The following is a 26,352-nucleotide window of genomic DNA, read 5'->3' as shown; positions in this document are numbered from 1 at the left end:
GGTTGACGACGCCATAACTCAGCCTTTCCCTCTTCCTCGCCCTCCATCCATTTCTGCCGCACAGATCATCTCCCCAAGAAAAGCTCTGTGTCTGGCTCCTAATATGCTTCATGAGGTGTGTAATTCACTGCGCTCCAGAGGGGGGCCATTTGTCTCGGGGGTTAACTAAGTGACACAACAGCACTTCCCCTCCGCCTGTTCCCAACGTGGGACATGTTGAACTAATCCAGACAGGTAGAGAGAGGGATGGAAGACCCCCGCACCTTTCTGCAGTTAAGCATTAAGAATTGTTCCCGTAAATCGATCCTCATCAAGGAAGAGGCAGGTTCAAATGAAGTGTAAATATTTGTAAGCAAATATAATGTTACGACAAGGAAAGAAAGGAGTGATGAATCGGAGACAAACCTAAAGGAGAAGTCTGGCTCTGACGCAGAATCAAATATCTTCCCCGACCCCTGTTTTGTGTATTTTCTTTTCTTCCCCCTTGTGTTTCGTTTCTCATTTTCTTTCTTTTTCTCTCTAACTCTTTCTCTCGCTCTTTCCGCCATGCATCACTGACACTTCAACCAGGAGCCTGACTGGCTTGTTTTCATGGTAACCTGTCTCCCTGGCTGTAGTATTTGTTTAAGCGTGGACACACACACATGCACACGCACACACACATGCACACGCACGCACACACACACAAACACACACTAATTTAGGGAGATTTATGAGGGGGGCCTTGCACAAGGAGCCACGCAGGCTGACCCCAGGGGTGTAAGGGGGCACTGGGTGGGGGAGGGGCCCGGCTCCACAGGGGGGGACATTAATAATCCACAACCAGGTCTGTCTGTGGGACTGGCCCTGGGCCTCGGACACCAGGCAGTAACAGGCTGCAGTGGCCCACTTTAGATATACTGCGAGAGAGAGAGACATCCAGTTTCTCGTGCCATATAACACAAGATAGATCGCTGGATTCAGAGAGAAAGAAAACCTCGACTAACAAAAAAAAGAGAGAACATAGATAGAAAACATGCAGAAACACACAGGAACATGGGGGCAGACGACAAAGAGAAACCCACACAAACACACTTCCCTCCATTCCTTTGGAGTGGTACATCTGAAAGTAACAGGGTGCACCTCTTTATTGCCCCCATGTCTATCTTAAGTGTCATGATTTATTCAAATAGAACATCTCAGTGCACTGAAAAATTAATCTGCAGCACCGTCCCGTCCTCCTCGTCAGGATCCGCTGGTTGTGTGTGCATGTCACATCAGCCATATTTGCCCCGTGTCGTTAAATATTTCTCAGAACAAATGGACCCTGGAGGAGGGAGCCGGTGGGTCGGGGGGGAATCCGCGCTGTGCCTCCGCCGCTCGGGGAGAGGTCCCACTTGGGAGAGATCGCTCCTCGTTTCCCCCTCGGAGCCGGAGCTCCAAGTCTCAGCTCGGGGACAGAAGTCCCAGAGACACTTAACCGATTGTGTTTCATCCATTTCATCCGAAAAGGATCATTCAAAATTCAACCAGGGAATCATGCAGGGGAGCATTGAGAGACAGGCGATGAAAGTATGACAAGAAGTATTCCCCTCTCTGCTGGAAGGGTTGTGGTCTAATAGGCGACTTTTCTCACATTTTCTGGGATTGCCCTAAATTGCAGAAGTTCTGGGAGGAGGTGATGAGGGAGATACGTGAGATCTTGAACTTAGACAGCTCGATTGACCCACAACAGCTGATTTTGGGAACTACACCTTCAAGGGGGCTTAGTAAAAAACGAATTGTATATGATCAGAGTTATGATGCTAATTGCCCACAAAATGATCACAGTAAACTGGCCCAAGCCCCACCCACCTACCGTAGACCAGTGGGCCCAGAGGCTCCAGGCTGTGAATTGCATGGAAAGTTTAACTGCAAGCCTCCGACTCCGGATGGACATTTACTTTGCAAAGTGGACACCTGTGATAATGTATCTGTTAAAATGAACATTCTGTTGACATTTAACTGGACAAGCTGAACTGAATGTGAAACTATGTGAACCCATTTGGATAACTCTTCTGCCATTTGTGTTTTATTTTTTATTTTATCTTCACTTGTAATATTGTATGACATGCTGTGTGAGACTCACTGTCAATGTTCTTGTTCTAATAAAAGTTAGAACAAAAAGAAAGACAGGCGATGAGATCTGTGCAGCTCAGGAGGAGGAGCAGCGTTGGAGAATGGAGGAGTGGGGTTTCGACAACCTGTGGCCTGATAACGTTTGGACCTGTGGCCTGGCTCTGCACCAGAGCACCAGGGAGGGAAACACAAATAAACATATGTGCATGTGTGTCTATGTGTGTGTGTGTGTGTGTGTGTGTGTGTGTGTGTGTGTGTGTGTATCAAAGCAATGATGAATAAGAGGCTGTCTGGGTGATGGACAAGCTTGGCAGGCGGTGCTGATTGAAACACTTCCTCTGTCGGGCCTGGCCCATTAATCTGATGAAGACAAAGAGAGTGAGAGAGAGAGAGAGAGAGAGAGAGAGAGGTGGAGGGTGGAGGGGGGGAGGGCTGCCGGCGCTCAAACCAGAGGAGTAATGAAGGGTCCTGGTCCCTCTCACCTCTGTGCTGTCCTGCCACACTGGGACACTCTGCTACCCTGTCCAGTCCAAACCCTGCCCTCGTGGGACTGACCAGTGAATAATGGCCCTGTCACCAGCCTGGGTAGACGCCGAAGGGTGTGTGTGACCGCGTGTGTGTCTGTGTGTGTGTGTGTGTGTGTGTGTTTGTGCGTGTGTGTGTGACCGCTTGCTTATGCCTGCATGCCTCCCCACGCAGTCATTTACCCTAACTGTTCCCCTCCTCTACCTCAGCTGAAGACTGATGTATTCATATTGAACAGTGTTGATTTAAGCACATGTTAAACTTAATGCATAATGCATCCACTATATATAGCTTGATAAAGAGCATTGTGTCAACCCGGGACCGGCCCCATACATTGTGGGGATGAATGTGCCGCTTGCAAAAGTTCTTTCTTTTTGTTCCATTTAAGCAGCGTATTAAATCATCACTGTGACTGTGAGTGTACACAGGCTCAAGGTTATGTTTCTAAATGCAGCAGGATCAGAAATCAGAAACTGAATTAGTGTGCCGTGTTTGTTCTCGGGTAAAAAAGTTGTTCCTTCCAATGGGTCTTGAGGGAGGAATATGGAAGCAGAGAGTGAGAGAGTTTGGAATTATGAGACAGAGAGTGTTGTGTGTGTGACAGGGGAGAGAGAGAGAGGGAGACTGATACTGAACACAGACGTGTGGCTCTCTCCACTGTGTGTGTTTGTGTGTGTGTGGATGTGCACGTGTGTTTTGGCCTCGCTTCCCTCTGTGTTTATCAAACATATTACAGCTCCTTCTAGATTCCTCACCTGCACACCCCCAGCCTGCTACATATGGCCCACCAATCACAAAATAAGGAATCATGCATACATTAGCATAGCTAATGGCCTACCCTCTCCATTTAATATGCAAATTCCCTGAAACATTACTGAATGCCGTCTGTTCTAAATGAATAAATTTGAATCGCAATTAGAATAATCCTTTATAATTAATGAAAACTGTCAATTTTGGTTCATAAGTAATTTGATTAAAGTGGTGATGGGACACTTATGAAGTTCATCGGGCTGCAAGGAGTGTGAACGCACACTTGCATGCATGCATGCAAACACACACACACACACACACACACACCAGCCACATGACGACCAACAGCAGGGCCGGGGGCTGCATTATTGATGAAGATGATTAATAAACTTATGGAAGTGGTTGTCACACATGCCAGACCTTTTTTATTTTTCTTTAACCCAACACAACTTCTTTCCCACTCCTTTAACGCGGCGGAGAAACAACAGATCAATCACGGCTTTCTGCCACCTGACAGAGAGGGAAAAGTGAGGAAGTGATTGAAAAGGTTTCTCGGCCTGGTGCTGCTGTGTCAGTGGCCTGTCTGTCCAGAGCCAGACACTGATGGACTGTCGAGGCAGCGAGAGCGACACACACACACACACACACACACACACACACACACACACACACACACACACACACACACACACACACACACACACACACACACACACACACACACACACACATGCCAAGTCATCACAGGGGGGCTGAAGCGCTCCTCTGTTGTTCCTCACAGGAGGACGAGGCCTCTCGCTGCCGTTTGTACAGAATCACACTGCGAGAGGAGCATGTATTTGAAGAAGAGGGAGGGTGAGACAGTGCAACTGTTCATCATCATCCCCTTCTTCACCATTACCTCTCTCATGCTGGGCTGTGCTGCTGCTGCTGAAGCGCATAATGGTGTCACTTAAATTAGGGTCACTCAACTGTGGGAAATTGTGTGCTGCATGTGTATCACTTCCACCTTGTATGGTATGTATATGAACGTGAGTGCGCTGGTGTTTGTGCATCAGCCTGAACACGTGTGTGTGTGTGTGTGTGTGTGTGTGTTCGTGAACGCGTTTGCATGGCTTCAACCCAATAATAATAATTGTCCAGATAGTGTAGAGCCTCGCAGACTAATTAGCCAAATCACTGAGAAAATAGCAGCTTGCTAATTAATGGGTATTATGGCATTTCAGAAGTCACTGCTCTAATTGGGAGGGAACTGAGTCTCCCCCATTTCCATACTGCAGTAACACCAGCTTTATCCGTTTGTCTATCTGTCCGTCTGTCTGCCTACTTGACATGCTTGCTTTTAAACACAATCCTCCGCAGGCACGCTGGGGGGGGGGGACATAATTATCCTGCACGAGCTCATATTTGCAAACATGCATGTACAGGATGCATACATACAGGGCCAAGTGTGGCACACAAACAAAAGCCCTTTAACCAAAAGGAGGCAAAACACTTCCCTTCACCTCTGACCCGTTGTCTTCTCTATTTATTCTAATTGAATAGCTTTCTTATTGCTGCAAGAGGGAAATAGTCATGATCCAAGTGAATTGGCGAGTAATACAATCCATCTGAATAATTCCCCCACTTTATTTTGTATGTGTGTGTTTGTTTCTTCCGACCCGCCGTCTGATACACAATGCACGCATGCATATCCCCCATAGGTTCCTCTTAACCCTATCAGACGGCCGGGACAATCAAAATAGATTTGCATTCAAATGCCACATGCTCGCTATCAAATATCAAATCAAGCCGGGAGTCGCCGAGACAGACGGACAGTCACCTCCTCCTCCGCCTTCCCCCTCTTCCACCTCCCTCCTTCCCCCCCTTTCCTCCTCGGGGTCCCAGGGACTCCCATTCTCACCGGGGCGAGCTCTGTCGAGGAGTGACAGGCCGCGGCCGGTGGCTTGATTGACAGCCTGTTGATGCTTCTCTCCCCACCACGCGCGCACACACACACACACACACACACACACACACACAATCCTCTCCTAAACTACACATTTACCCCCCACCACCTCCCCCTGTGCTGCTCTGGGTGTCTGTGATAGCCGGCCCGCAGGCTGCACAGCACTCTACATACAAATCACAGTGTGTCACTCTTGTGAATGGGCCCATTTTGACTTTGTGGTTGTAAAGTCAGGCCCCCCCTTGAAGCGGCCTGCGTCTGTATCCTGCCTTTTTTTTTAAACTCATTCGTAGATGCACGCTGCAGGGAGATGCATGACGGAAGTTACACAAAGGGACAAGTGGTTTAAGTATGGCAAGCGTAGACAAACACATGCAAAGAAACACTGGGAAAAAATGGCCAACTTGAATGTGGTGCTAATGGGTGGCACCTCACAGGAGCAGGGTATAAATACATCAACAACAACACGGCCGCGTAGACGCTGCGCACACTCACATACCCGCGCACACGCACACGCCACAACAAGCAAGACCTGGGGCCTAATCTCACACACTCAGCTCGTACACCTGGTTAATGTTAAGAGGGCAGTTATAGTCAATTACATTCCCATATAACGCATAAACCTCCACCCTGCCTCTGCCGGGAGAGTAATTGAAAACAGGCGCCGAACAGCAACCGGGCAAAAAGTCAACTTCCCCAACCCCTTGACTTTCTCATTCACTCCATACCGTGCCGTCTGCCCGTTCAATATTCTGCTGTCCTAGGGGTAAACGTGAAGGAAGGGGGTGAGGTTGCCATTTGGATATAAGGCCGCGGAAAAGAGCAGGGAGGATATGCAGTCCTATATGAGGTAGACAAAAGGAGTTGGACGGCGAGGGGCTTTGTCTCCCACAGGTGAGGGTCCAAGGATGGAGGAGCGGTTTAGGGTCGGGGGGGTAGAGAGAGGGGTGGCAGACTTGGGGGGTGGTGGCGCTGTTGCGTGTCGGGGAGTTAAGGAGGGTGGGTGGGGGTGGGGGGGGGGCAGCGGTTGTAAGTAAGAGTTGGAGACTGACAGGTGACATTACCCTGCGTCATGGCTGGAGGGACAGAGGGACAAGAGGGCGCGATGGTTATCCAGGCAGAGAAATGTCAGCGTCCAGACACCGCTGTGACACACACACACACAGACACACACACACCCCCACACACACACACACACACACACACACACACACACACACACATGCACAAAGATCTGGGACAAAGGAGTCTGGAGTCTTTGAGAGTGAAAAAGCCTGGCTACAGTGGGCAGATGAAGAGATTACATGCTCTCCATTTAAAAAAAGGAGGGGAAGTGAATAAAAAAGAGAGAAAGCAGAAGAAGAGAGACTGACCATACTATTACGAGTCAACAACCTTGCATTTATTCATATTGTCTGCTTTCTATTCTATATTGTCAAGTCCTGTCCCCCAGTTCCCTCTCCACATTTGTCCCTTTATTCGATCTGCATCTCTGGCGTTTTCATTACAGCCGGTATAACCTCATTTTTTTTGGCCAAGCTTATAAAATGTCCATATTGCTGCTCATTCAACCTCATTGATTTAGTGTTTGGTTAAATATTCACGACTGTGGATGCAATTAACATGCTGTTAATGAATAATTGATCGCATCTAAAGCAGCCATAAAACTCATGCATATTAATTATTGAAACAGGAAATATATAGAAGAAAAAAAAACAACCTTCCTTGTTTTGCCTCAATCAACCTTCTTTCATTTTTTGGTTCTTAAATCGGGAAAGGCACGCTGAGTGTGTGTGTGTAAGAGAGAGAGAGAGAGAGAGAGTGTGTGTGTGTAAGTGCTATGAACACTATGCAAATGCCTCCCATAAACAGCGCTTTAACAGCTCTTATATGCATTTAGCCGCCTTTTGAGTACATCCATTTTGCTGGTGCGTACATCTCCGGGTGCGTGTGTCTGTGTGTGGAGCGGCTCGGCGCGGTGATGTGGCGGCTGAGCCTTGTTTTGACAGCCTCCGTGTGACAGTGGCAGTCGCTGCCTGTTTTGAGAGGCAAGTGTTTACCAGGAGTGAACGCCGCGACAAAAAAAAAACAAATCCAGCGAACATCGGGAGGCTTGTCAGTGCGAGACCGGAGATCAGTCAGCCAACAACAAGCCTCCCCTCTCCCACTGTGCCTCGGCTGGTGTATGGTTATAGGCTGATGTCGCCCCTGGCACCTCCCTGGGCCCGGGTGTGTGGAGAACACTGGGGTAGAGAGCGGGTTGGGCTCAGTGTGCCTGGCTTTAAAGCTGTGGTGCACCTGTGGTCAGGTGTGTGTGTGCATGACAGCAAAACTGTGTGTTTGTGCACCGTTTGGGTTGTGAGGGGGGGGAGGTTACTTCATTATCCCTACAGCCTGCACTCCTAAACCACTCTAAAATGTCTTGATATGAAAAATACATCCCTGGAGCAGCCTCACGCTCCAGGAAAACACCAATTCACATCGTCGCTTGTTATTTATTTAGCACACGAAGAGCTCTTGGAGGTGTGTATGTGTGTGTGTGTGTGTGCGTTACCCCCCCTTTATACCTCCCTCTCCGGAACCTAACTAACTACTTGGCGATGTCGGTGCCTCGGAGCTAAAAGTGACAAGCCGTCAATTGTGTTCCAATATTAACCCCCCCCTCAATGTCTGCCTGCCCGTCTCCTCCTCTGTGATGTTGGCTTGATCAAAGACGAGGCACTTTGGTAAAAATAACCAAGGGAGAGTGAGACGGAGGACACCATGCTGCTTACAGACGGATGAACGACGGACAGAGTTTCAGGAAAAAACACTGTCCCCCTCTTCTTTCCCTCTCTTTGTCTCTCCTTCTTCGCTCTTTCTCATTATCGTCCTCTCTAGAGGAGGCAACTCCAGGCTTTGGCTGAGCATGATTCAGTATCTGCTACATGGAGCCAGGTGGTAAGGAGTAGTTCATGGAGTGTGTAGGGATACTGTTTTATGGGGAGGGGGGGAATGTATAGTATATGCTGAAGCTTTCAATATAGAGAGGAAGACGGTGCTTGCCAACACTTCTTTTTCTCCCTGTATTTTGTCACTACTGCTCTAAAGAGAGATGAGATAAGCGACGGGCGGGGGATAAAAAGAGAAGAGCCAACCACCACGAGAGACAGAATATGATCGAAAGATGCCCCGTGTCTGCCTTTCATCTCATCTTAACAGGTTCACCTAGCGGTGAAATTCCTCAAACGCACCTTCAGTCATCAGCAAAGGGGGGAGCTGACGGGAGAGGGACGGAGAGAAGAGGAGAGGACAGAAGGAAGGTATACACACACACACACACACGTATACAGTATATGAGGAGAGAGGGAGAGATGTGAGGTGGAGCTCTGTGGCTAATTCTCTGGGTGTGGGAAAGCAGAGCACCTAACACAGGTTGGCCTGGTTTCAGTAATGAGTTTGATTCTTCTCGCTGCCTCCTGAGTCTCACTGGGGACCAAGACTGCATAATAACATCCTCCCCACACACACACACAGACACACACACACACACACACACACACACACACACACACACACACACACACAGACACACACATCCATACGCACAAACAGGTCTATGGGGAGCTAATTATTCTCACCTGTGTTAATTATTGCTGTAAGCCAATCAGCGGACTCTGTGCTAATTAGGCAGTGTTAGGTCTGATTAGTGTTTTGCAGCAGGCCCACTCAAACTGTTATCTACCATACTAGTCCCCTCGGGCGAGAGAGGAGAACAGGTGGATGCTTGCCCGGTGTGTGTGTGTGTGTGCCGTGCACTCATGCTTAATAATAAATAACTGAAGGACAGCCGCCTGAATTCATAATTAAACGAAGTCTCAAATCAGTTTCTTTGCGAAATAAAACTTAAACACAACAACACACGCCATTAATTTGACTGCTCTCCGAGTTGAATTGGCTCTGGTTAGGGGGTGATTTCTTTTATCTGGACAAACAGCCCCTGTGCCCTTTTAGTTAATGAGGGCTGATCCCGGATCAGTTATGTCACTAATGGCTCCTTTTTGCCAGGATAACCCTCGGGATTGATCTGCACATCACACATGCAACCCCGGTCCTGACCCGTGAGTGCTATCTCTGTGTTCAGCAGAGAAACCGAGATGCTCCAACATGTGAAAAGGAAGGCAGGGAAGAAGGGAGTGGTTAAAGAGTAAATGGAGGGTTTGTGGGGAATCTCCCACCTGAAAAGAATGAAGGGGAAAAAAGAGGAAGGGGGGGGGGGGGGGGGGGGGAAGCAAGGATGAGAGGAAGAAGAAGGGGGAAGAGAAAAGGAGAGGGGGGAGGCTGGAGGAAACCTTCCTCTTATGACACGATTGATTTTCTTTCAGAGGCTTGAGCCTGTCACTACTGAACACTTGGTCCCCCCCCACACTCCTACACACACACACACACACACACACACACACACACACACACACACACACACACACAAACACAAACTTCATGCCCTGACCTCCACGTGTGCCTGCTGGTCCATACTGGGTCTAATGACACCAGGGCCTCCCACAGATCAATACTAAGCTGTCACTCAGCTGGCAAGCACACGCACACACACACACACACACACATGCATTCACACACAAAAGCAGCCGGACAGATGCAGACACACACACACACGCAAAGCAGGGTATGCGTCTGCACATTTGTGTATGCTAGAAGCGATGTTTTCCACAACCTCAGCAGATGCCCAAACACCCCCAACCCACTACCCCACCCCACACACACACACATCCACAAACACACACACACACACATACACGCACACACACACACACACACACACACACACACACACATAAACACACACACACACACACACACACACACACACACACTGGACCAAAGCCATATTTTCTCTCCTCAGCCGTTTTCTCACCATCCTGCTCCCTGCAGAGTCTGGGACCTGATGTAATATTGATGAGCGCGGATGGAGGCTCTATAAAAAGTGATAGGTCCTTGTGATTTTAAATTATAAATTGTTATTGATTTAATGTCCATGTACCCACACACACACAGCTGCACACACACACACATAAAAGACACACAGGAGAGGAGAGGAGTCATTTTATTTCCCTCCTCTTGACTAAGTTACTCCACGTCATTCACCGGCGTCTCTTCCTGTTTCTTTTCTTCTCTCCATCCCCCCCCTCCCTCTCCCTCCTCCCTTTTCCCTCTCCTCCTTCTCCTCCTCCTCAACGATCTCAAGCACCCATCCGCCTCTCTCCACACACATCTCAAGTGCCACTTAGAAAACCAGACTCCAGCTCGAGCCAGAACGCTGAACCGCTCTCAGTGGTTCAGTGTTATGTGTGTGTGTGAATTTTTTTGGGGCCTTAGAGTCAAGATCACAGGAAAACAAACAATAGAAAAAAAGAAAGGAAAAAAAAAAAAAAAACAACCTCCGCCACACACTCTCTCTATTTAAATTCTGGACAAACACGATAATTTACGTCCAACTGAAAAATCCGTGGCTTGATTGTGGAAAAAAGGCTGGAGCTAAAAAACATTTGTTTGTCTCTGTTAAATCACTAATTATAGCCTGGCACAACACAGGGCAGATGCAGGCTAATTCACCATTAGGCCGTTTGGTGTTTATTAAACTTTTATAATGTGATCACTCTGATAACGGCACAATTGTTTCCCTGGGCGTGTGTGATTACACTGTTGTACCCCTCTGTCCCCTTGTAATGGCTCCCACTGTGTGCACGTGTGTGTGTTAATCCATACGTGTGTGTGTGTGTGTCTTGCGGAGTCGTGTTTTCCATTTCTCATTAGAGTGGCACAGACTCCTGCTGCAGGGTCAATGGAGGGGGGGGGACGCTGTGTGTGTGTGTGTGTGTGTGTGTGTGTGTGTGTGTGTGTGTATCTGTTTGAAGGGGAGTGGGGTGGTAATGAGCGCAGGAACATAATACTACAGCGTCCATTAATGCTCTGAGGCAGTGACATTAGGCATACTTAACTAATAGAGCCAGTCTCTGCAATTACCCACTGTTATCTCTGCAGCTTTCGAGGGGAACCGGCTTTAATAAATGTTTGTAGTAATGTGATAAATGCCAGGTTTGCTCATTTGTAATCTACACTGCGGGACAAGGGGGGAAGCGGGCGGATCTAATTGTTTTCCTCGGGATTTGAGAATGTGGTCGAGTTCAGAGAAGTCCTCTGTAGACAGAAGAGAAATGATTTCCCTTTTCAGAACATTTCCCTTCCAGGTACATCTCTCTCTCTCTATCTCTCTGTTGTCTGTCTCGCCCATCTCTCCGAGTCTTCTCCTCTCTCAGCTCTCAGTGGGGTACTGTTACAGCTCTCCTCCTGTCAGACCGAGAGAAGCGGTCCATACCCGGCGCTCGCCGTCACCGCTTTGCCTCCTATTTTTTTTTTTTCTTTCCCTCTCTCTCCTCTCATGTCTCTTTCATCCCGGCCCACATCAGAGGCGCGGGCGTGATTTTGTGTGTAAACATCTTGTCATGCTAACACAGGCGTCATGACAGAACAGAGATGCGCTTCATTAGCGGCGCGCTTGCAAGTTTGTCTTTGTGTTTGAACACGTGCGTGTGTGGGCTATATGTCTTACCGTGAGTGTGTGTGTGTGTGTAAGAGAGTGAATTTTCCAGGGTCAGTGGCAGATAACTGGAGGAGATGGAGAAACAGTTTAAGATCAGGTACAATCCTGCTGCAGAAGCAAAGTTTATACCGTCTCCACGTTATTCCTTCTTGCAAAATCCTCTGAAAATCCACCAAAAAGAAAAACTGTCAGTTAACAAGCAGGTAATCACTTGCTACAGCATGTGCACTAACAATTTCTCCTCACTCTTTTTTTGGCAGTAAATCTTCCCTGTTTGTGTGAAGACAATAGCCAAGAGGAAGAGGGAGAGGGAGTAGTGTGTAGCGAGAGAGACAGGAAAAAGAGAGAGAGAGAGAGAGAGAGAGAGAGAGAGAGAGAAGAAAGAGGGTACAGGAGGGAGGCAGAGGAGAAAGCTGCGCTGTTAATTGTTTTTTCCAGAAAAAGGTTGCGAAGGTCTTACGCATTTGAACTGAATGTCACCTCATGTAAATTGCAGCTACCATGTTGTGGAAGCCAATAACCGGGATAATTAGCGTGACTCTCCCCGGCGCCGCATACGCAGAGTTCGAGAGAGAGAAGGCGCTGCCGAGGAAAGAGCGTTCAAACGTGCGGGAGGGGGGGAAGATTCCAAGTGTGATTAACCGAAAAAAACCTCCAGAGTTAAATCTGGAGTTTTGAGTGGGAGGACCAAAAGAGAAAAAAAAGACACATAGAGGGGCAGAGAGGAGAAGGAGAAGAAGAAGTGGAGGAGGAGGAAGAAGAGGAGGAGGAAGAAGGAGAAGAGAGACAGATGGATGGAGAAAATCAGAGAGGCAAACACGGGAGGGGAAAGGAAACGAGCGAACATTCTTCTCGGCGAGGTCAAGCCGCTCTGCAAACAAACAAACAACGCAACCGCACACACACACAAAGGGGGGGTGAGGCGGTGTAAAACAACAAAGTGTCTCCGTCGCTTGCCTACGCCTCCCTCTGTCTCCCCTCCGTCACTTACATAAACACAAACACGGGCCTTTAAATCCAGCTCGGCTTTTTGAAGTGGAAACGGTGACATGTGCTTGGGTCTCATTTGCTGCTGGTGATTAATGCAAAGTAAAAAAGAATATATTAGGAGTGTGAGAATGTATTTGTCCCTTTGATCGAAGAATGCTGTTGACCATAATTGTCTGCGTGTTGACGTCGCTGCTTTACTTTTTAATTACGCCGGAGATGCTTCCCTTGAAGATCTGCTTTCGTCTCTTAATGCTACAGCTCAAATTAGTCAAGCTCAATGTCACAATATTCATATATAGGAAAGAAGTTCACCTTGGAAATGGAGATGTACTTACTGATAGTACTAACTGGGTGCTAGGGGTTTCAGAGTCTACTCGACAACCGATCAAACCGCTAGTCAACACGGTGAATTGTTGAAAACCAGTCTTTCATCTGCGGTTTTAGCACAAACCATTAGGAGCAGTGGCAATGCGGGTTGCGGCTGAAGTAGTTGACAAGTCATAGGCCCAGTTGCCGAATAATTGCTTTAAATTGCGCGTACCTGCCTCGCGTATCCTGCGTCCGTTTGCAGCTTCGGTCGGGCACAGCCTCAGAAATTAACGCGACGATTCCACGAGATGTAGTACGTACTGGGAACGGTAGGGGGCGATGTAGGAGCAGTATAAGGCCTCTACAAAATGCGAATTTGTTAACTCTTCACGAGTTTAGTGATGTGCACCCAAGATGTAGCCGGTTGTCTACGAAAACGCTCAACAAGTATAACCGGAGAGAAACATGGCGGATTCAGATTTGCATTTAATCGACTAGTCAGCTACTTTTTGGGAATAGTTGACAACTACTACAATTCTGTAGTTGGCGTATAACACTAGGTGTATGTTGTCTTTTCCTGTGGTTTTAAGGAAACCTAAACCTGATGTAAAGTTGAGTAGCCTATTCAGAACTTCTTAAAAAGGATCACTTCTGTGTCGCAGGGGACCCACCGCTACAATCACACTTCACATCTCTCCCTCCCTGTCTCCTCTCCATGGCGAGCAGGTTTTCCTTCCATTGTGGCGTGTGAAACTGAGAACGCCGCTCGGAGCGCCCGGGCCAGCCATCCATTCTTCCTGGACAGATTGATGGAAAACAATCAACAGACTATACACCTCGCATCGGGCACAGCGGGTCACCGGCACTCATCCTGGACACCTGGACTCAACATCCTGGGCCACGGCGCTGAGGTAAAGTGGCCAGAAGAGGAGGCTGGGGAGGGGAACCGGGAATGGGGAGGAAGTGAGACGCCGGCTATTGGGGTGGGGGGGTACACATGGAGCGGGCAAGAAGCGTACAGTCTGCGATCTCACTTAGCGGAAGATAATCAGTAAACAATGAATAATCAGGGAGGTCTGAGGAAAGCGATACTGCTGGATGACACAGTGGCTCAGCGGCCTGCTGGGAGAGGACGCCTGAGTCTCCTTCAGCGGAGAGCATGCTGCTGCTGTGTCTATTCAATTAGGAGCAGCAGCACAGCACATTGGCTATGAGAGAGCACTTAGTGGACCCTGCGCAAGGACTGTCCACACACATCAGAGCATTGAGAAAATAAAGCCCTGCTCCTGCTTAACACACACACACACGCACACATAACCATGCATGTCCAAACGTATAGCATCACACCGACCGGCGCACACACTTGTGCTCTTCACGCCTCATTTGAAAAGCAAATTGAGCGCATCTTCTGGGGCGAGTCGCGGACTAAATCCTGGAAAACGTTGCTCCTCTCTCACTCGCAGCACCGCACATGTTCACACGTCACACACGAGAGCTTTCATATGGTAAATATATCTTCACTCTGTTTAACTCCCCCTTCTATCTCTATCTCTCGCTCGGTGTCCTGCAATTTCCAACACCGAGAAATGTCTTAAATAGCTCTGGGAGAAGTAGGACGCTACTCATTTGGGTCAGCTCTGGTCGGCCGAAACCCTTCATTCTGGGACAGAACAAACACTGACACAAAGGCAGAGGGGACGGCCAAAGGAGAGCGGCCGGGCAGGTCAAGCGGAGAATGTTGAGCAGTAATGACAAAGCAGTTTACAGAGAAAATAGAGCTACAACCGGGGCTATTTACAGTAGCCGCAGCCAAAAAACTCCCCGTGCAGTGAAAGTCAGAACTTTCCCCCCCTATAACGACATTTGTAAATTACATTTTATACGTCCTAATAAAGTGACTGCTACCTGCATTCAGCCGGGTGAGCGTGAGTAAGCACCTATAAAGTGTGATGGCAGCTCTATTTTAGTTTAATGGGGGAAAGAATTAAACAATGCAACACACACAGGCAAAGTTGAAAAAAAATAATGCTTATTTCCAGTGTGTTTCTCATTGTTTCCTCCACCGCAAAACAAAAACAGCTTGTGTTAATTTGATATTTCATACTGGGATAAACAAACTCAGCTATACACATTTTTTTTTTTTTTTGTATGGTATTGTGGGGTGTTCACAAATGAAAACGAGCCAGTTGTTGGTGGGGGGGGGGGGGGGGGTGAGAGTGCTGAAGGTCTGGATGAGAGAGAAAGAGGCAGCGCTGTTTCAGAGGCTCCTCGACCTCCAAACTCCCGGCTGTCAATCAGCACAGCAGTCCATCCCCCGGGGACCGCGCTTTCCTCCAACCCTGGGGGTGGGTGGGTGGTGGTGGGGGGGGGTCCCACCGCAGGGAGGAAAAAAAAAGAACACAACCAAACAGATGCAGAGAGTTGCAGGGTCAATGTGTGTGAGGGTGTGTATTATATTTTCGCGCGCCTGTGGAGCGTCAGACCTGCGCATGCGTGCATCTGCATGTGTGTTTGTGTACGAGTTTATCTGGGGGTGAGAACTGCATCTGTGTGTGTGTGTGTGTGCAGATTTGTGAGGCAGCCAGCACCTGAGGGAGGGGAGTTCTGCCTGCATATCGATGAGCCAGCAACTCTGCCTCTTTGCCCCCTGAGCCGTGCACAAACCCCACAACCAGCTCAGGGCCTGGTCCTTTTCAAAAGCCTCTCGTAACATCTAACACAACCGTCCCTTCTAAGACTGCACAACAAGAAACAGCAGATCAAGAAGAAAACACAACGCGTGAAGAGGGGGGGGACCGTCTGAAAATTAGGTGCATTTTCTCCTCCCAAAACAAGCTGAGGTAAGATCATATAAGTTGATAAAGCAACATTACAGTGAACGCAAATTTTAGTGCAGCTCTGGATCAGTAAGGTAATTTTCCCTTTAATTTCTCCATTGACGTTTCAAAAAATGTAAACATAAAAGAGCTGAAAACCACGAAGACCAACTACGAAATGAGTCGTGTCCATAAAACATAATTATGTTAAGAATAAGGAACTACGCGTCCCATTAACAATTGCGAACGACATTCAGCGAGCTTCTTCTTGAATATAGCATTTTCATATTGTGTATAACATGGTAATCTAGTATAATAATGCAGAACACTCTTATTGTAGCCAAATGTACCCGACCATAGCCGACATGATTTTTTTGTAGTTGTGGTCAACATTTCCATGGTAACATGAAGCTCCACAAATCAGAGATGTTGCTATTACACCTGAGGATTGTGGGTAGTAAACACTAAAACGCAATCGATATCATACTTGTGGCTTCTACAGGAGCATTTAACATTGTTTCACAATCTCATACCTCGTGGTTCTTCTACCTAGGATGGTTAAAATATTGTGGCTGACAGTCAAAATCTCTGTGCAGAAAATGAAGGGGATTTCTAATTTTGGAACCACGCTGATGAGCTCCATCCTTCTCGGGATCTCGTGACTCAGTTTCTGGCTTCTCTTTGTCTTGGAGGGAAATATCAAGCTAGTGCTTGGCGAAACAACAGGAAACTCAGCCGCTAAAAAAAGGTAAATAGAGGAGGGAGGGTGACTCCTGCGTATAATAAAACATAAGCACGATAAGCAAATAATGAAGACCTCAGTGGGTGTAAACCAGTAGATCAGAGCTGATTACAGTCAGAGGGATGAAGGATAGACTGCAACTGCAAGTGGGCTTTCACCTTGTCACCATAACACAGTCATGGATATGAAAGTGAAACTGCAGTGAGGGGACGCAAAGGCGCTGCCAGGAAACCACATTAGCATCAAATGCAAATGAGAAGGGAGGCTAATGGCTGGACAGGTGCAGACTGGGCCTCTAAATGGCACACACACATATACATGTTTGCTCTCTCTCTCTCTCTCTCTCTCTCTCTCTCTCTCTCTCTCTCTCTCTCTCTCTCTCTCTCTCTCTCTCTCTCTCTCTCTCTCTCTCTCTCTCTCTCTCTCTCTCTCTCTCTCTCTCTCTCTCTCTCTCACACACACACAAACACATGTGCGTGCATATACACAAGCGCACACACAAACGAGACGGATGAATTAAACATGGGTGGGCTCGGCTTGGGGGGCTGGCAGCACTGACATAAAGTCAATGACATACATTATTCACTAGCACACGTTAGCCAAGCCAAGACAACACATGACCTCTCACCCCAGGAAGTGCATCTAAACATAACTACCAAAACAATAATGGGGTTCCCTGACTAGAAACAAGAGACAAAGAGTCGGAGAGTGACACGCGAGAAATACTTTGGCTCGAAAAATGCAACGATCCTCAGAAACACAGGGAGAGAAGTTTATTTTGTTTCTGTCCAGATGTGCCGGGTGATGACCCAGGTGCAGACCAGAAGCAGCTGAGACGTAAACCCAAAAAACCATGAAGCGTGCTTCTGGTCCACAAGTGCTAACTACCCACCATGAAGCTGAGACTCCGTTCCACTCGGCCTCGCAGAACAGGAAGCTGTCGGCCATGACATCATCCTCCCTGCACTTCCTGCCCGACATTCTTCACTCAAGACACACACACACTCGCCAGGAAGTGGCCTCTATCAACACACACACACACACACACACTCCTGGGGAAATAACCAACATCGACGCGGGATACACAAGCGCAGACACGGCATGCGAGGAAATGGGCCACATCAACAGCGGGCTGCCGAGGAGTGTGTGCAAACACAAACACACACTCGAAAACAGCAATAAACCTGAAACAACATTGTGTGCATGTCAATTCAACCCCACCGCCGCCGCATCGCTCCCCTCGCTGGGACTGGAAATGGGGATCATGGGATACGCAGGGCGAAACCCAGCGGATCCTTATCTCTGGTAACACAGAGTGTCCCCCCCCTCCTCCAGAGAGGCTCTCCCTGCCTGCGGGGGGGGGGGGGACACCCTGGGGCAGGCCTGGGGGAGCTGGACGGGCAGGAAAGGGACACAGGACACAGGTGGCGGTAGGACACACGGGGCCGCGGGGGGGACAGTCGGACCCCCGAAGCCAGCAAGGCCCAGAGATTAGTCCACAATTACACGGATGAAAATGAACAACAGCAGTTCTGTGTCAGAGGGCGGAGATTCAAGAGGGCCGAGGTGGAGAGATAGCAAAGGTGTAACACGGGTGAGAGGGAAACGTGTTTGTGATTTGAGGCCCATCGAGACACATGATAGGCCGACTGGCAGTGGCTGCATACGATTAACCCCCACGCTACCCGGGACTGCGAAGAGAGGTGGAAGTGGAGGTGGGGGGGTTAAGGGCTCCCCTCATATTATCCTGCCGCTGTAAGAGGCTAAAGTGGACCACACATGCTTCCCTGGGGGATGACACGGAGAGGCACACTGCACCCCTCCACCCGGCACAGTGTCGTGCACAGACCCAACATGTCCCTCTGAAGATCCCAAAACACTCACCACCTCCGAGATTCAATACATAAAATATGGCAGGAGCTGTCTTCGTCTCCGGCACGAGCTGATTCACATCAGATGGGTTTTGAGAGTCATCTGAGACGGTCGGAGATGACAACAGTTCTTGTGAAACAGAACGCTACCTCGGCCGCTAACAGGCCTCAACCAAAACAGCCGGAGAGCAGGACATATCGCGAAGGGATGTTTCTTTCAACTCGAGTAAAAATCCAAGTCATCCCTGAGTGCTTTTCCGGCTCATCGTGGCCTAAACAAACGCTCCATAATTAAAATCGGAATCACGTCGCTCCTCGTCGGTGCTTTAAAGACACCAAACAAATTCTCTTTTCAACAGGAGGCGGTGAGAGAGTGAGATCCTCCCGGAGAGCGAGCACAGGACCCAGAGCGCCGCTGCTGATTCCACACCGCACCAGATTTGTTCTCCTAACAATCAAATAAGTTTCTCATTAGCTGACTTCTAACACAGCCGTCCCTCCTAAGACTGCCCAAAAAGAAACAGCACATCAAGAAGAAAACGCGTGAGGGGGGGGGGGGACCTTCTGAAAATCACGGCACATTTTCTCCTCCTAAAACGAGCTGAGGTAAGATCATATAAGTTGATAAAGCAACATTATAGAGTGCAACAGTGAACGCAAATTTTTTGTGCAGCTCTGGATCTGTAAGTTAATTCCCCCTTTAATTTCTCTATTGACGTTTCAAAAAATGTAAACGTAAAAGAGCTGAAAACCACGAAGACCAACTCAGAATGAGTCGTGTCCATAAAACATAATTATGTTAAGAATGAGGAGCTACGCATCCCATAAACAATTGCGAAAGACATCCAGCGAGCTTCTTCTTGAATATAGCATTTCATATTGTGTATAACATGGTAATCTAGTATAGTATTGCAGAACACTCTGATTGTAGCCAAATGAACCCGATCATAGGCAATTCTTGTGAAACAGAACGCTGCCTGGGCTGCTAACAGGCCTCAACCAAAACTCGAGTAAAAATCCAAGTCATCCCTAAGTGCTTCTCCGCTCATCGTGGCCTAAACAAACGCTCCATAATTAAAAATCGGAATCACGTCGCTCCTCGCCGGTGTTTTAAAGACACCAAACAAATTCTCTTTTCAACAGGAGGCGAGATGCACACGGTGGTGAGAGAGTGAGATCCTCCCGGAGAGCGAGTACAGGACCCAGAGCGCCGCCGCTGATTCCACACCGTACCAGATTCCACACACCGCACCAGATTTGTTCTCCTAACAATCAAATAAGTTTCTCATTAGCTGACTTCATTTTTCCTCCGTTCCTGCGGTTTTGCTGCAGTGGCCTGTTTCTCCCGTCTTTAACGAGAGAGAGAGAGAGCTAATTAGGCAATCAGACCCATTACTCTTCCAGAAGAGTTAGAGCTAGCCCGGCTAATTAGGGCTGTAAAATCTAATCATCTCTGTGAAACAGCGGAGGGCTAACGAGCCCTTATTTAACGAACTAAATAACTTCAAGGATGGAAAGGGGCCGAGCGCCGATGATATTTCTTTATGAATTTGAAGGAGGGAAAAACTTGCGGTAATTGAGTCAGTTTCAGCCTCGCAGTTGTTTGTTTGTGTATGAATCTCTGATTATTACAACTGCCAAGAATATAGTGGAACTAAACGAGCAAACGTATAAACCCTCCTCTCCTTATACCCCCCCCCCCCCCCCCTTACACTCTTTAAAACAAGCTACCTCCCCCCACACAACCACTCTCCTCTCACCTGACCTATTTTCGTGTCCAGGAGAGAGCGCTCGCTGGAGAGGAAAACGGAGAGATACGTTGCTGTTGTTTTTCCTCCCCCCCCACACCCTGTTCTAATTTGTTGTTCGTTAATGCTGCCCTCACACCTGAGCCACGAGGGCGCCGGGGGAATACCGCCAGCGAGCGGCCACAACACATGCTCGGCGTGGGAGAGAGGAAGCTGTTTTGCGGCACGGCCTGTTTCACCGAGGTGGCTCCGCTCGAAAAGTGCGGGACGACTAAAGTTTACCCAGAGCCCCCCCCACGCCCCCCCGAAAAAGACGGAGCGATGGGGGGGAGGGGGCACAGATGAGAAATTCAACAAGTATGCACACGGAGGGAAACAGGAATCAGAAAGATGGCACAGAGTGATGGGCAGGCGTGTTGTCTGAGGCCATGTGGTGGGGTGCAGCTGTCTCAGGGAGCACTGAGGTGAGGCCTTCCGCTTCACTGGAGCGGAACAAGGGTGGCGCCCGTACACACACACACACACACACACACACACACACACGCACACACACACACACACACACAAAGACTTACACGCACACATACATAGCATACACAGGTAAAGAGTATTTGACAGAGCAGCAGCGAGAACAGGACAGCTGTGTGTTCATCAGATAGCACAGGTCACTGCCTCATTAACACAAATACACGTGAATGTGACAAATTTTCAATCCGAACATCAAACCCGGAGTCACCCACAATTCCTTCCTATTCACCTGATAATACAAAAGCACAGAGATGGTTGACTTTTCTGTGGAAGATCACTTCTTCAGCTCTCCTTCCCGTCTCGATGCAGAGACGCCTTAAATCTGCACGCTTCAGCAAACGCTCAAGTATAAACAAATAATCTCCTCTCACCCCCCGTTTGTCCACATGTGTGCCACACACATGCACACACACACACACAGCGCAGCCACACTGTAAATCTACAGGGCTGCTCTTTTTTTTTTTTCCCCCGACCGGCCATAAATCATGTGAGCTGCTGCAGATCAGTCAGAGGTAGTTTATGATGGAAGGGGAAAGGTGTGTACTCAAAGAAAAAAAGTGTGTTAGTGTCAACCGTCGATAAACTAACCCCGTCCCACAGTGAGATTTAAACACGCACGCACACACACACAATCACACACACACACACACACACATACACACACCAGGCTGCAGCCAATAACGCTCATCAACGGAGTCATCAGCACGACCACACAAACACTGTCAGACCACACTTGAAGCTCAACAGCTCAGTGATTGCTCCTCCAAACACACACACACACACACACACACTCACACACTCTAACACAACCCTGGATTATTATTTACTGCTGTTTCAAACATTTTGCTCGCACACGATTATGGCTGCACAAAACGGGAACAACCTTTGGCCTGTTTTATTAGACCCGCAGGTTACATGTTCTCAGCCAAATCACACGTGGGAAAAATAACTTATATGTTCTGACTTCACTGGAAATGTAAATTAAATTTGGTTGTGATTTTGCACTTAGAGTGTTTCTGCAGCATTTTCCGCCGATGTATTCTGCACACTCACTCCCCCTGTTCAGAAACAGCAGCACGTGCTGCGATGACAGCCCAGTGTCACGTCAGCCGAGGTCAAAGGTCAGAGTTGGCCTTACCTGTCGATGATGACGGGGTCTGACGGGGTCTCGTTCCTGTTGCCACAACTCTTTTTATCGCAGCATCGGCTACACACGGGGTGAAAGAAGAGGAGGAGGAGGAGGGTGGGGGTGGTAGAGACAAAGCAGAGTTAGTTGTCATGATGTTAACAACACGGGAGCAAGATAAGGTACAACTCAGGGAACAGAGAGAGGAGCTAAAGGGCGTGAGACTCTTGAAGGAGCAGCATGAGTTGGATTTCTCCGGGGCTTGTGGAGGTAAGACCGGGGCTCTGGTGCTACAGCGGGTGAGATCAGCGGGTGAGATCAGCGGGTGAGATCAGCGGGTGAGATCAGCCGGGGGAGATCAGCCCGGAGATTTTAGGCAAAGTTTAGAAGGGAAGAGCAAAAAACAACACGATTGTATCGGAGCTGGATACAAACTTGAATTAGCCTCCAGGGCTCAGGTTAGCTCCATTTCTGTCAGACATCACACAACCAGACATCTTCTGTTCTCTATTTTTCCTCAGCTCTGGTCCCCTCCCTCTCTCCTGCCTCCCTCTTTCTCTCTCTCTCGCTCTCAGAAGTGGGTCACAGAGTGGTCCCACTGGACCCGGGGAGTAGTGCATTCTGGGTAGGAGGGGGCTGCATACTGATGTGACGAGTCCTTTTTTTTTTTTTTTTTTTTTTAAATCATTTGACTGCAGCACAATTTAACAATGGGTTGTGAGACGCCACCCCCACTCCCCCCCCCCCCCCACACACACACACCAAAAAGTGTGGGTACGGTTTACGCGTGTCTGTGTGTACCTGTGTCTGACAGCACGTGTGCATCTACTGTGTGTGTATGAGAGGAGTCACACATAAAAGTGAGTGAGAGATGTGGATGGGGGGGGGAGAGAGAGATTGACCCCCCCTCTCTGTGCTTTCTTGGGTCCCCCAGGACAGGAGGCTTGGAGAGCCAGATCAGATTTCTGATCTCTACCGTTTCCTGCAGCGTATGAAAACAAGTGGTCTAAATTGCCTTGTGTGATAACCAGGAAGTGGCTCCACTCTCGCCAGCGGCCATTTCTCTACACGCACCTCTACATGTATTTCTACACGCCGGCTCGGTGAGGGACGGTCACTGTGAGCCGTGCGATTGCATTTACGGAGGCTTTTCATTGATTCTAAATGCTTACTACTTTTCAGTGAGTGCCTGCGTGTGTGCGAGTGCGGGTGAATGTGTGTGTGTGTCTGTATTTTATGTGTAATTCGAGTCTGCACATAAGTCACTGTCAGGACACAGCAAACTGCATGTATTACACTGAGTAAGGAGGATGGGTTTGAGTAATGAGCTTTTCCTTGTCCTAATTAGCTGAACATGAGAAGGATACACGCACACACACACACACAGAGAGACACACACACACACACACTGTACAGACACAAAAAAATAGGCCAGGGCACATCTCCCCAACCCACTTTGAGGAAAATGATAAGATTCCTATTGTAATTTAGTCGTGCACCTCATGTCTTTGCCCCCTCTTTACACCAACAGAGACAGTCCCAACGTGAGTAAAACATTCATCTTCATTTACACTCGGGGAAATAAAGAACGTGGCGTAAGCTGGTTTTCTGTCTTACCTGCACATGATCTCGTGGGTCAACAGAACCCGACACATCTCTGGATTTTTGTCCTGGCCCTCATAGATAATCGCCTAGAGAGGGAAGAGAATTACAGAGAATTCGAATTAAAATGATTTATATTTTCTTATCTGGCACGTTGAAAGAAAAAAAGGCAAGCACAACGCAGGCGCAAATAAAAAAACAGAAGAGAAAGTGAGTGTGTGTGTGTGTGTGTGTGTGTCTTTCATCTAGGAGTAGTGTTGTCAATCTGGCAAATGTGTGTATCGTGGGAATCCAGTCCCCCTGAACAGGAACGCTCCGTTCTGACAGAGACAGTAACAGAGAAATTATTTGTGTGTGTGTGTCTGTGCCCGTGCGTGTGTGTTTATTCTTGCGTGTGCATTTGTGCTTGTGTGTGTAGGCACAAGTGTTTATGTGCGGCGTACAGTGAGCAGTTGGACTGCCAGACTGGAGTATAGTGCACCATCTGGTCCATACAGCACAGCGTCCAAAAATCTAGTCTGGTTACCCCTCCAACCCCACTCAACATGCTCTCCAGGGCTCTGATCACCCTGCACACACACACACACACACACACACACACACACACACACACACACACACACACACGCTCACACACAGTGATAAACATGCAAATGCACACATCCATGTGCACACACAAACAACATCCCCTCCTACTCCTTTCATTCTAAGGCAAACTCTCTTCAAGCCTAATGGCACTAGAGGCAGAATTGGCAAAACAAAAAGACCTGATATCAAAACAGAGCTGAAGAGGCTTTATTTTCTTCGTTATCGAATTCCTCCTCCTGCAGTGTATTCCCTCAGTGTGCACCACCCTACACATGTGCTGCTCTGTGTTTCTTTTGTGTGATTGAATTGGCCATAACACAACTGTGGGATAGTTTGTTCTGTTTCACATTGAGGAAATGAGGGTCAAGGTCCTCAAAGAGTGAGCTGGCATGCATCACTGTCTCCCTCGCAACACTAACACAACTGCCTCTGCACCTCGCCGAGATATTCACACACTGCATGTGCACAATCACGCAGTCACACCACACAAACACACACACACACACTCACATACTGCCTGGTGCTTGTAAAAACACACACACACACACACACCGTCCCCACTTACTGGCTGCTGTGCACAGCAGAGTATGAGGACACATGTCCTCTACTTTTCTAGGCCTCTGTAAATGTATTCCACAGGTAAGACAGGTCGTTTATCAAGGCGGCTGTGCTGTGCTGAAGTTGAGGGTCTCAGACACAGGCATGCAGCGGGCGAGGGGGGGTAGCAAGGGGAGGAGAGGGGCAGCTGGAAGTGGGGGGGGCAACATTCAGACCAACACAACCGCTGAGCTGATGGCAGAGTTTTCATTCTGGGAAGCATCGTAAGTTAAACACAGAACATCTTACCTGTTTAGTCATGGAGTCAATGAGACGAACATACAGGTCCTGCTCTGTCCTGATGCCTGCACACACACACACACACACACACACACACACACACACACACACACACACACACACACACACACACAGAAAGAGAGGGAGAGAGAGAGAGAGGATTGGTTAAAATGCAACTGGCAGATCTCATGTCACATCTGAAAGGCGACGCTTCAGATCACAAGTTTTATTCATCCTGACTTCCCCCTGTGAGCCACTTCAGGAAAACTCAATGAGCACCAACTGGTCCTAATGACTCCCACTGTTTGTTGCTCGCTGTCACAATTTGCTTAGAACTGCAGCACATTTAATTTACCTTCTTTATCTTGCTGATTCTTATCTCTAAAACTGCTTAATGAGAACTTAATTGTGAAAAGGTGGAACAACAGGAAGAACAACATCAACACTGTTTTCTTCCCCCTCTCTAAATTATAATCAATATAATTTAATTATTCAATCATGGCAACAAGGCTATAAAAATAAATATTAAAAAAGAGGATGTGAAGCATTATATTTTGCTGCCTTGGGCTGTTGACCAGAGAACATCCTGAGAGAGTAAAAATTTTAAATAAAACGTAACAATAATATTAATAATTATAAAGTGGAAATAATAACATTTAAAGCATTTTATTAGACGTATAAATCTCCCATACTTCATGAAAGCAGTTCAGTTAAATAAATAAAACAGCAAGATAAACGATCTGACCTCGTAAAACATTTGTTTCCTGAGTTTCCTCACTTTGCTTTGTCGCATCTGCCTCTCTGCTTTTGTTTCTGCTCCATAAAAAAAAAAGGTGGAACCCAAACTCACCGTTACTGTAGAGGAGCTGGAGTCTATAATGGATCCCATTGTTGGTCTTTTCCCCCGTCGTTTCCTATGAAAATCAAACCAAACACATTCGCTCAGTCAGAGCGAACCAGCTCCTCCTGGGACGACCATGGAGCGCGGCCGCAGCCTCTCATTATTATTACTATAATTATTATTTTATCTTTTTCTCATGACAAACACGTTAGATTAATCTAACTGCAAATATAATAATATTAAATCAATTTACAACCGGAAAGAAAGAATGAAAAAAATCCGTGCACAACTTAAAAACCCTTTCTGTATTTTATATTTCACCAATATATTCTATAAACTTTAAAACTTCTTAAGATTTAATTAACCTACTTCTCTTAAAACTTGATTAACGTTTATTAAAAAATAGAAATGATTTTTAACGCTGTCAGACATTTCA

At 47.8% G+C, this 26,352-nt stretch overlaps 1 protein-coding gene across 14 annotated transcripts in view; it reads right to left on the bottom strand.

Annotated features, from left to right (window-relative positions):
* Nucleotides 1-26,352, bottom strand: part of ebf1a (EBF transcription factor 1a) — a 59,504-nt gene that overhangs the window by 31,461 nt on the left and 1,691 nt on the right. For 13 of the 14 annotated variants that reach the window (XM_061079592.1, XM_061079593.1, XM_061079588.1 and 10 more), the window contains exons 3-6: nucleotides 25,926-25,989; nucleotides 25,085-25,140; nucleotides 23,666-23,739; nucleotides 22,061-22,129 (exon numbers count right to left, since the gene is read on the bottom strand). In XM_061079592.1, coding sequence (XP_060935575.1) covers nucleotides 22,061-22,129; nucleotides 23,666-23,739; nucleotides 25,085-25,140; nucleotides 25,926-25,989 — 263 coding nt within the window. The remainder of the gene's footprint in view (nucleotides 1-22,060; nucleotides 22,130-23,665; nucleotides 23,740-25,084; nucleotides 25,141-25,925; nucleotides 25,990-26,352) is intronic. The other variant, XM_061079597.1, reaches the window with a different exon arrangement.

Source organism: Limanda limanda, chromosome 10, assembly GCF_963576545.1.
Source record: "Limanda limanda chromosome 10, fLimLim1.1, whole genome shotgun sequence".
Classification (NCBI taxonomy): Eukaryota; Metazoa; Chordata; class Actinopteri; order Pleuronectiformes; family Pleuronectidae; genus Limanda; species Limanda limanda.
Note: the sequence above shows the minus strand (reverse complement) of the source record. Positions and strands in the feature narration are given on the sequence as shown.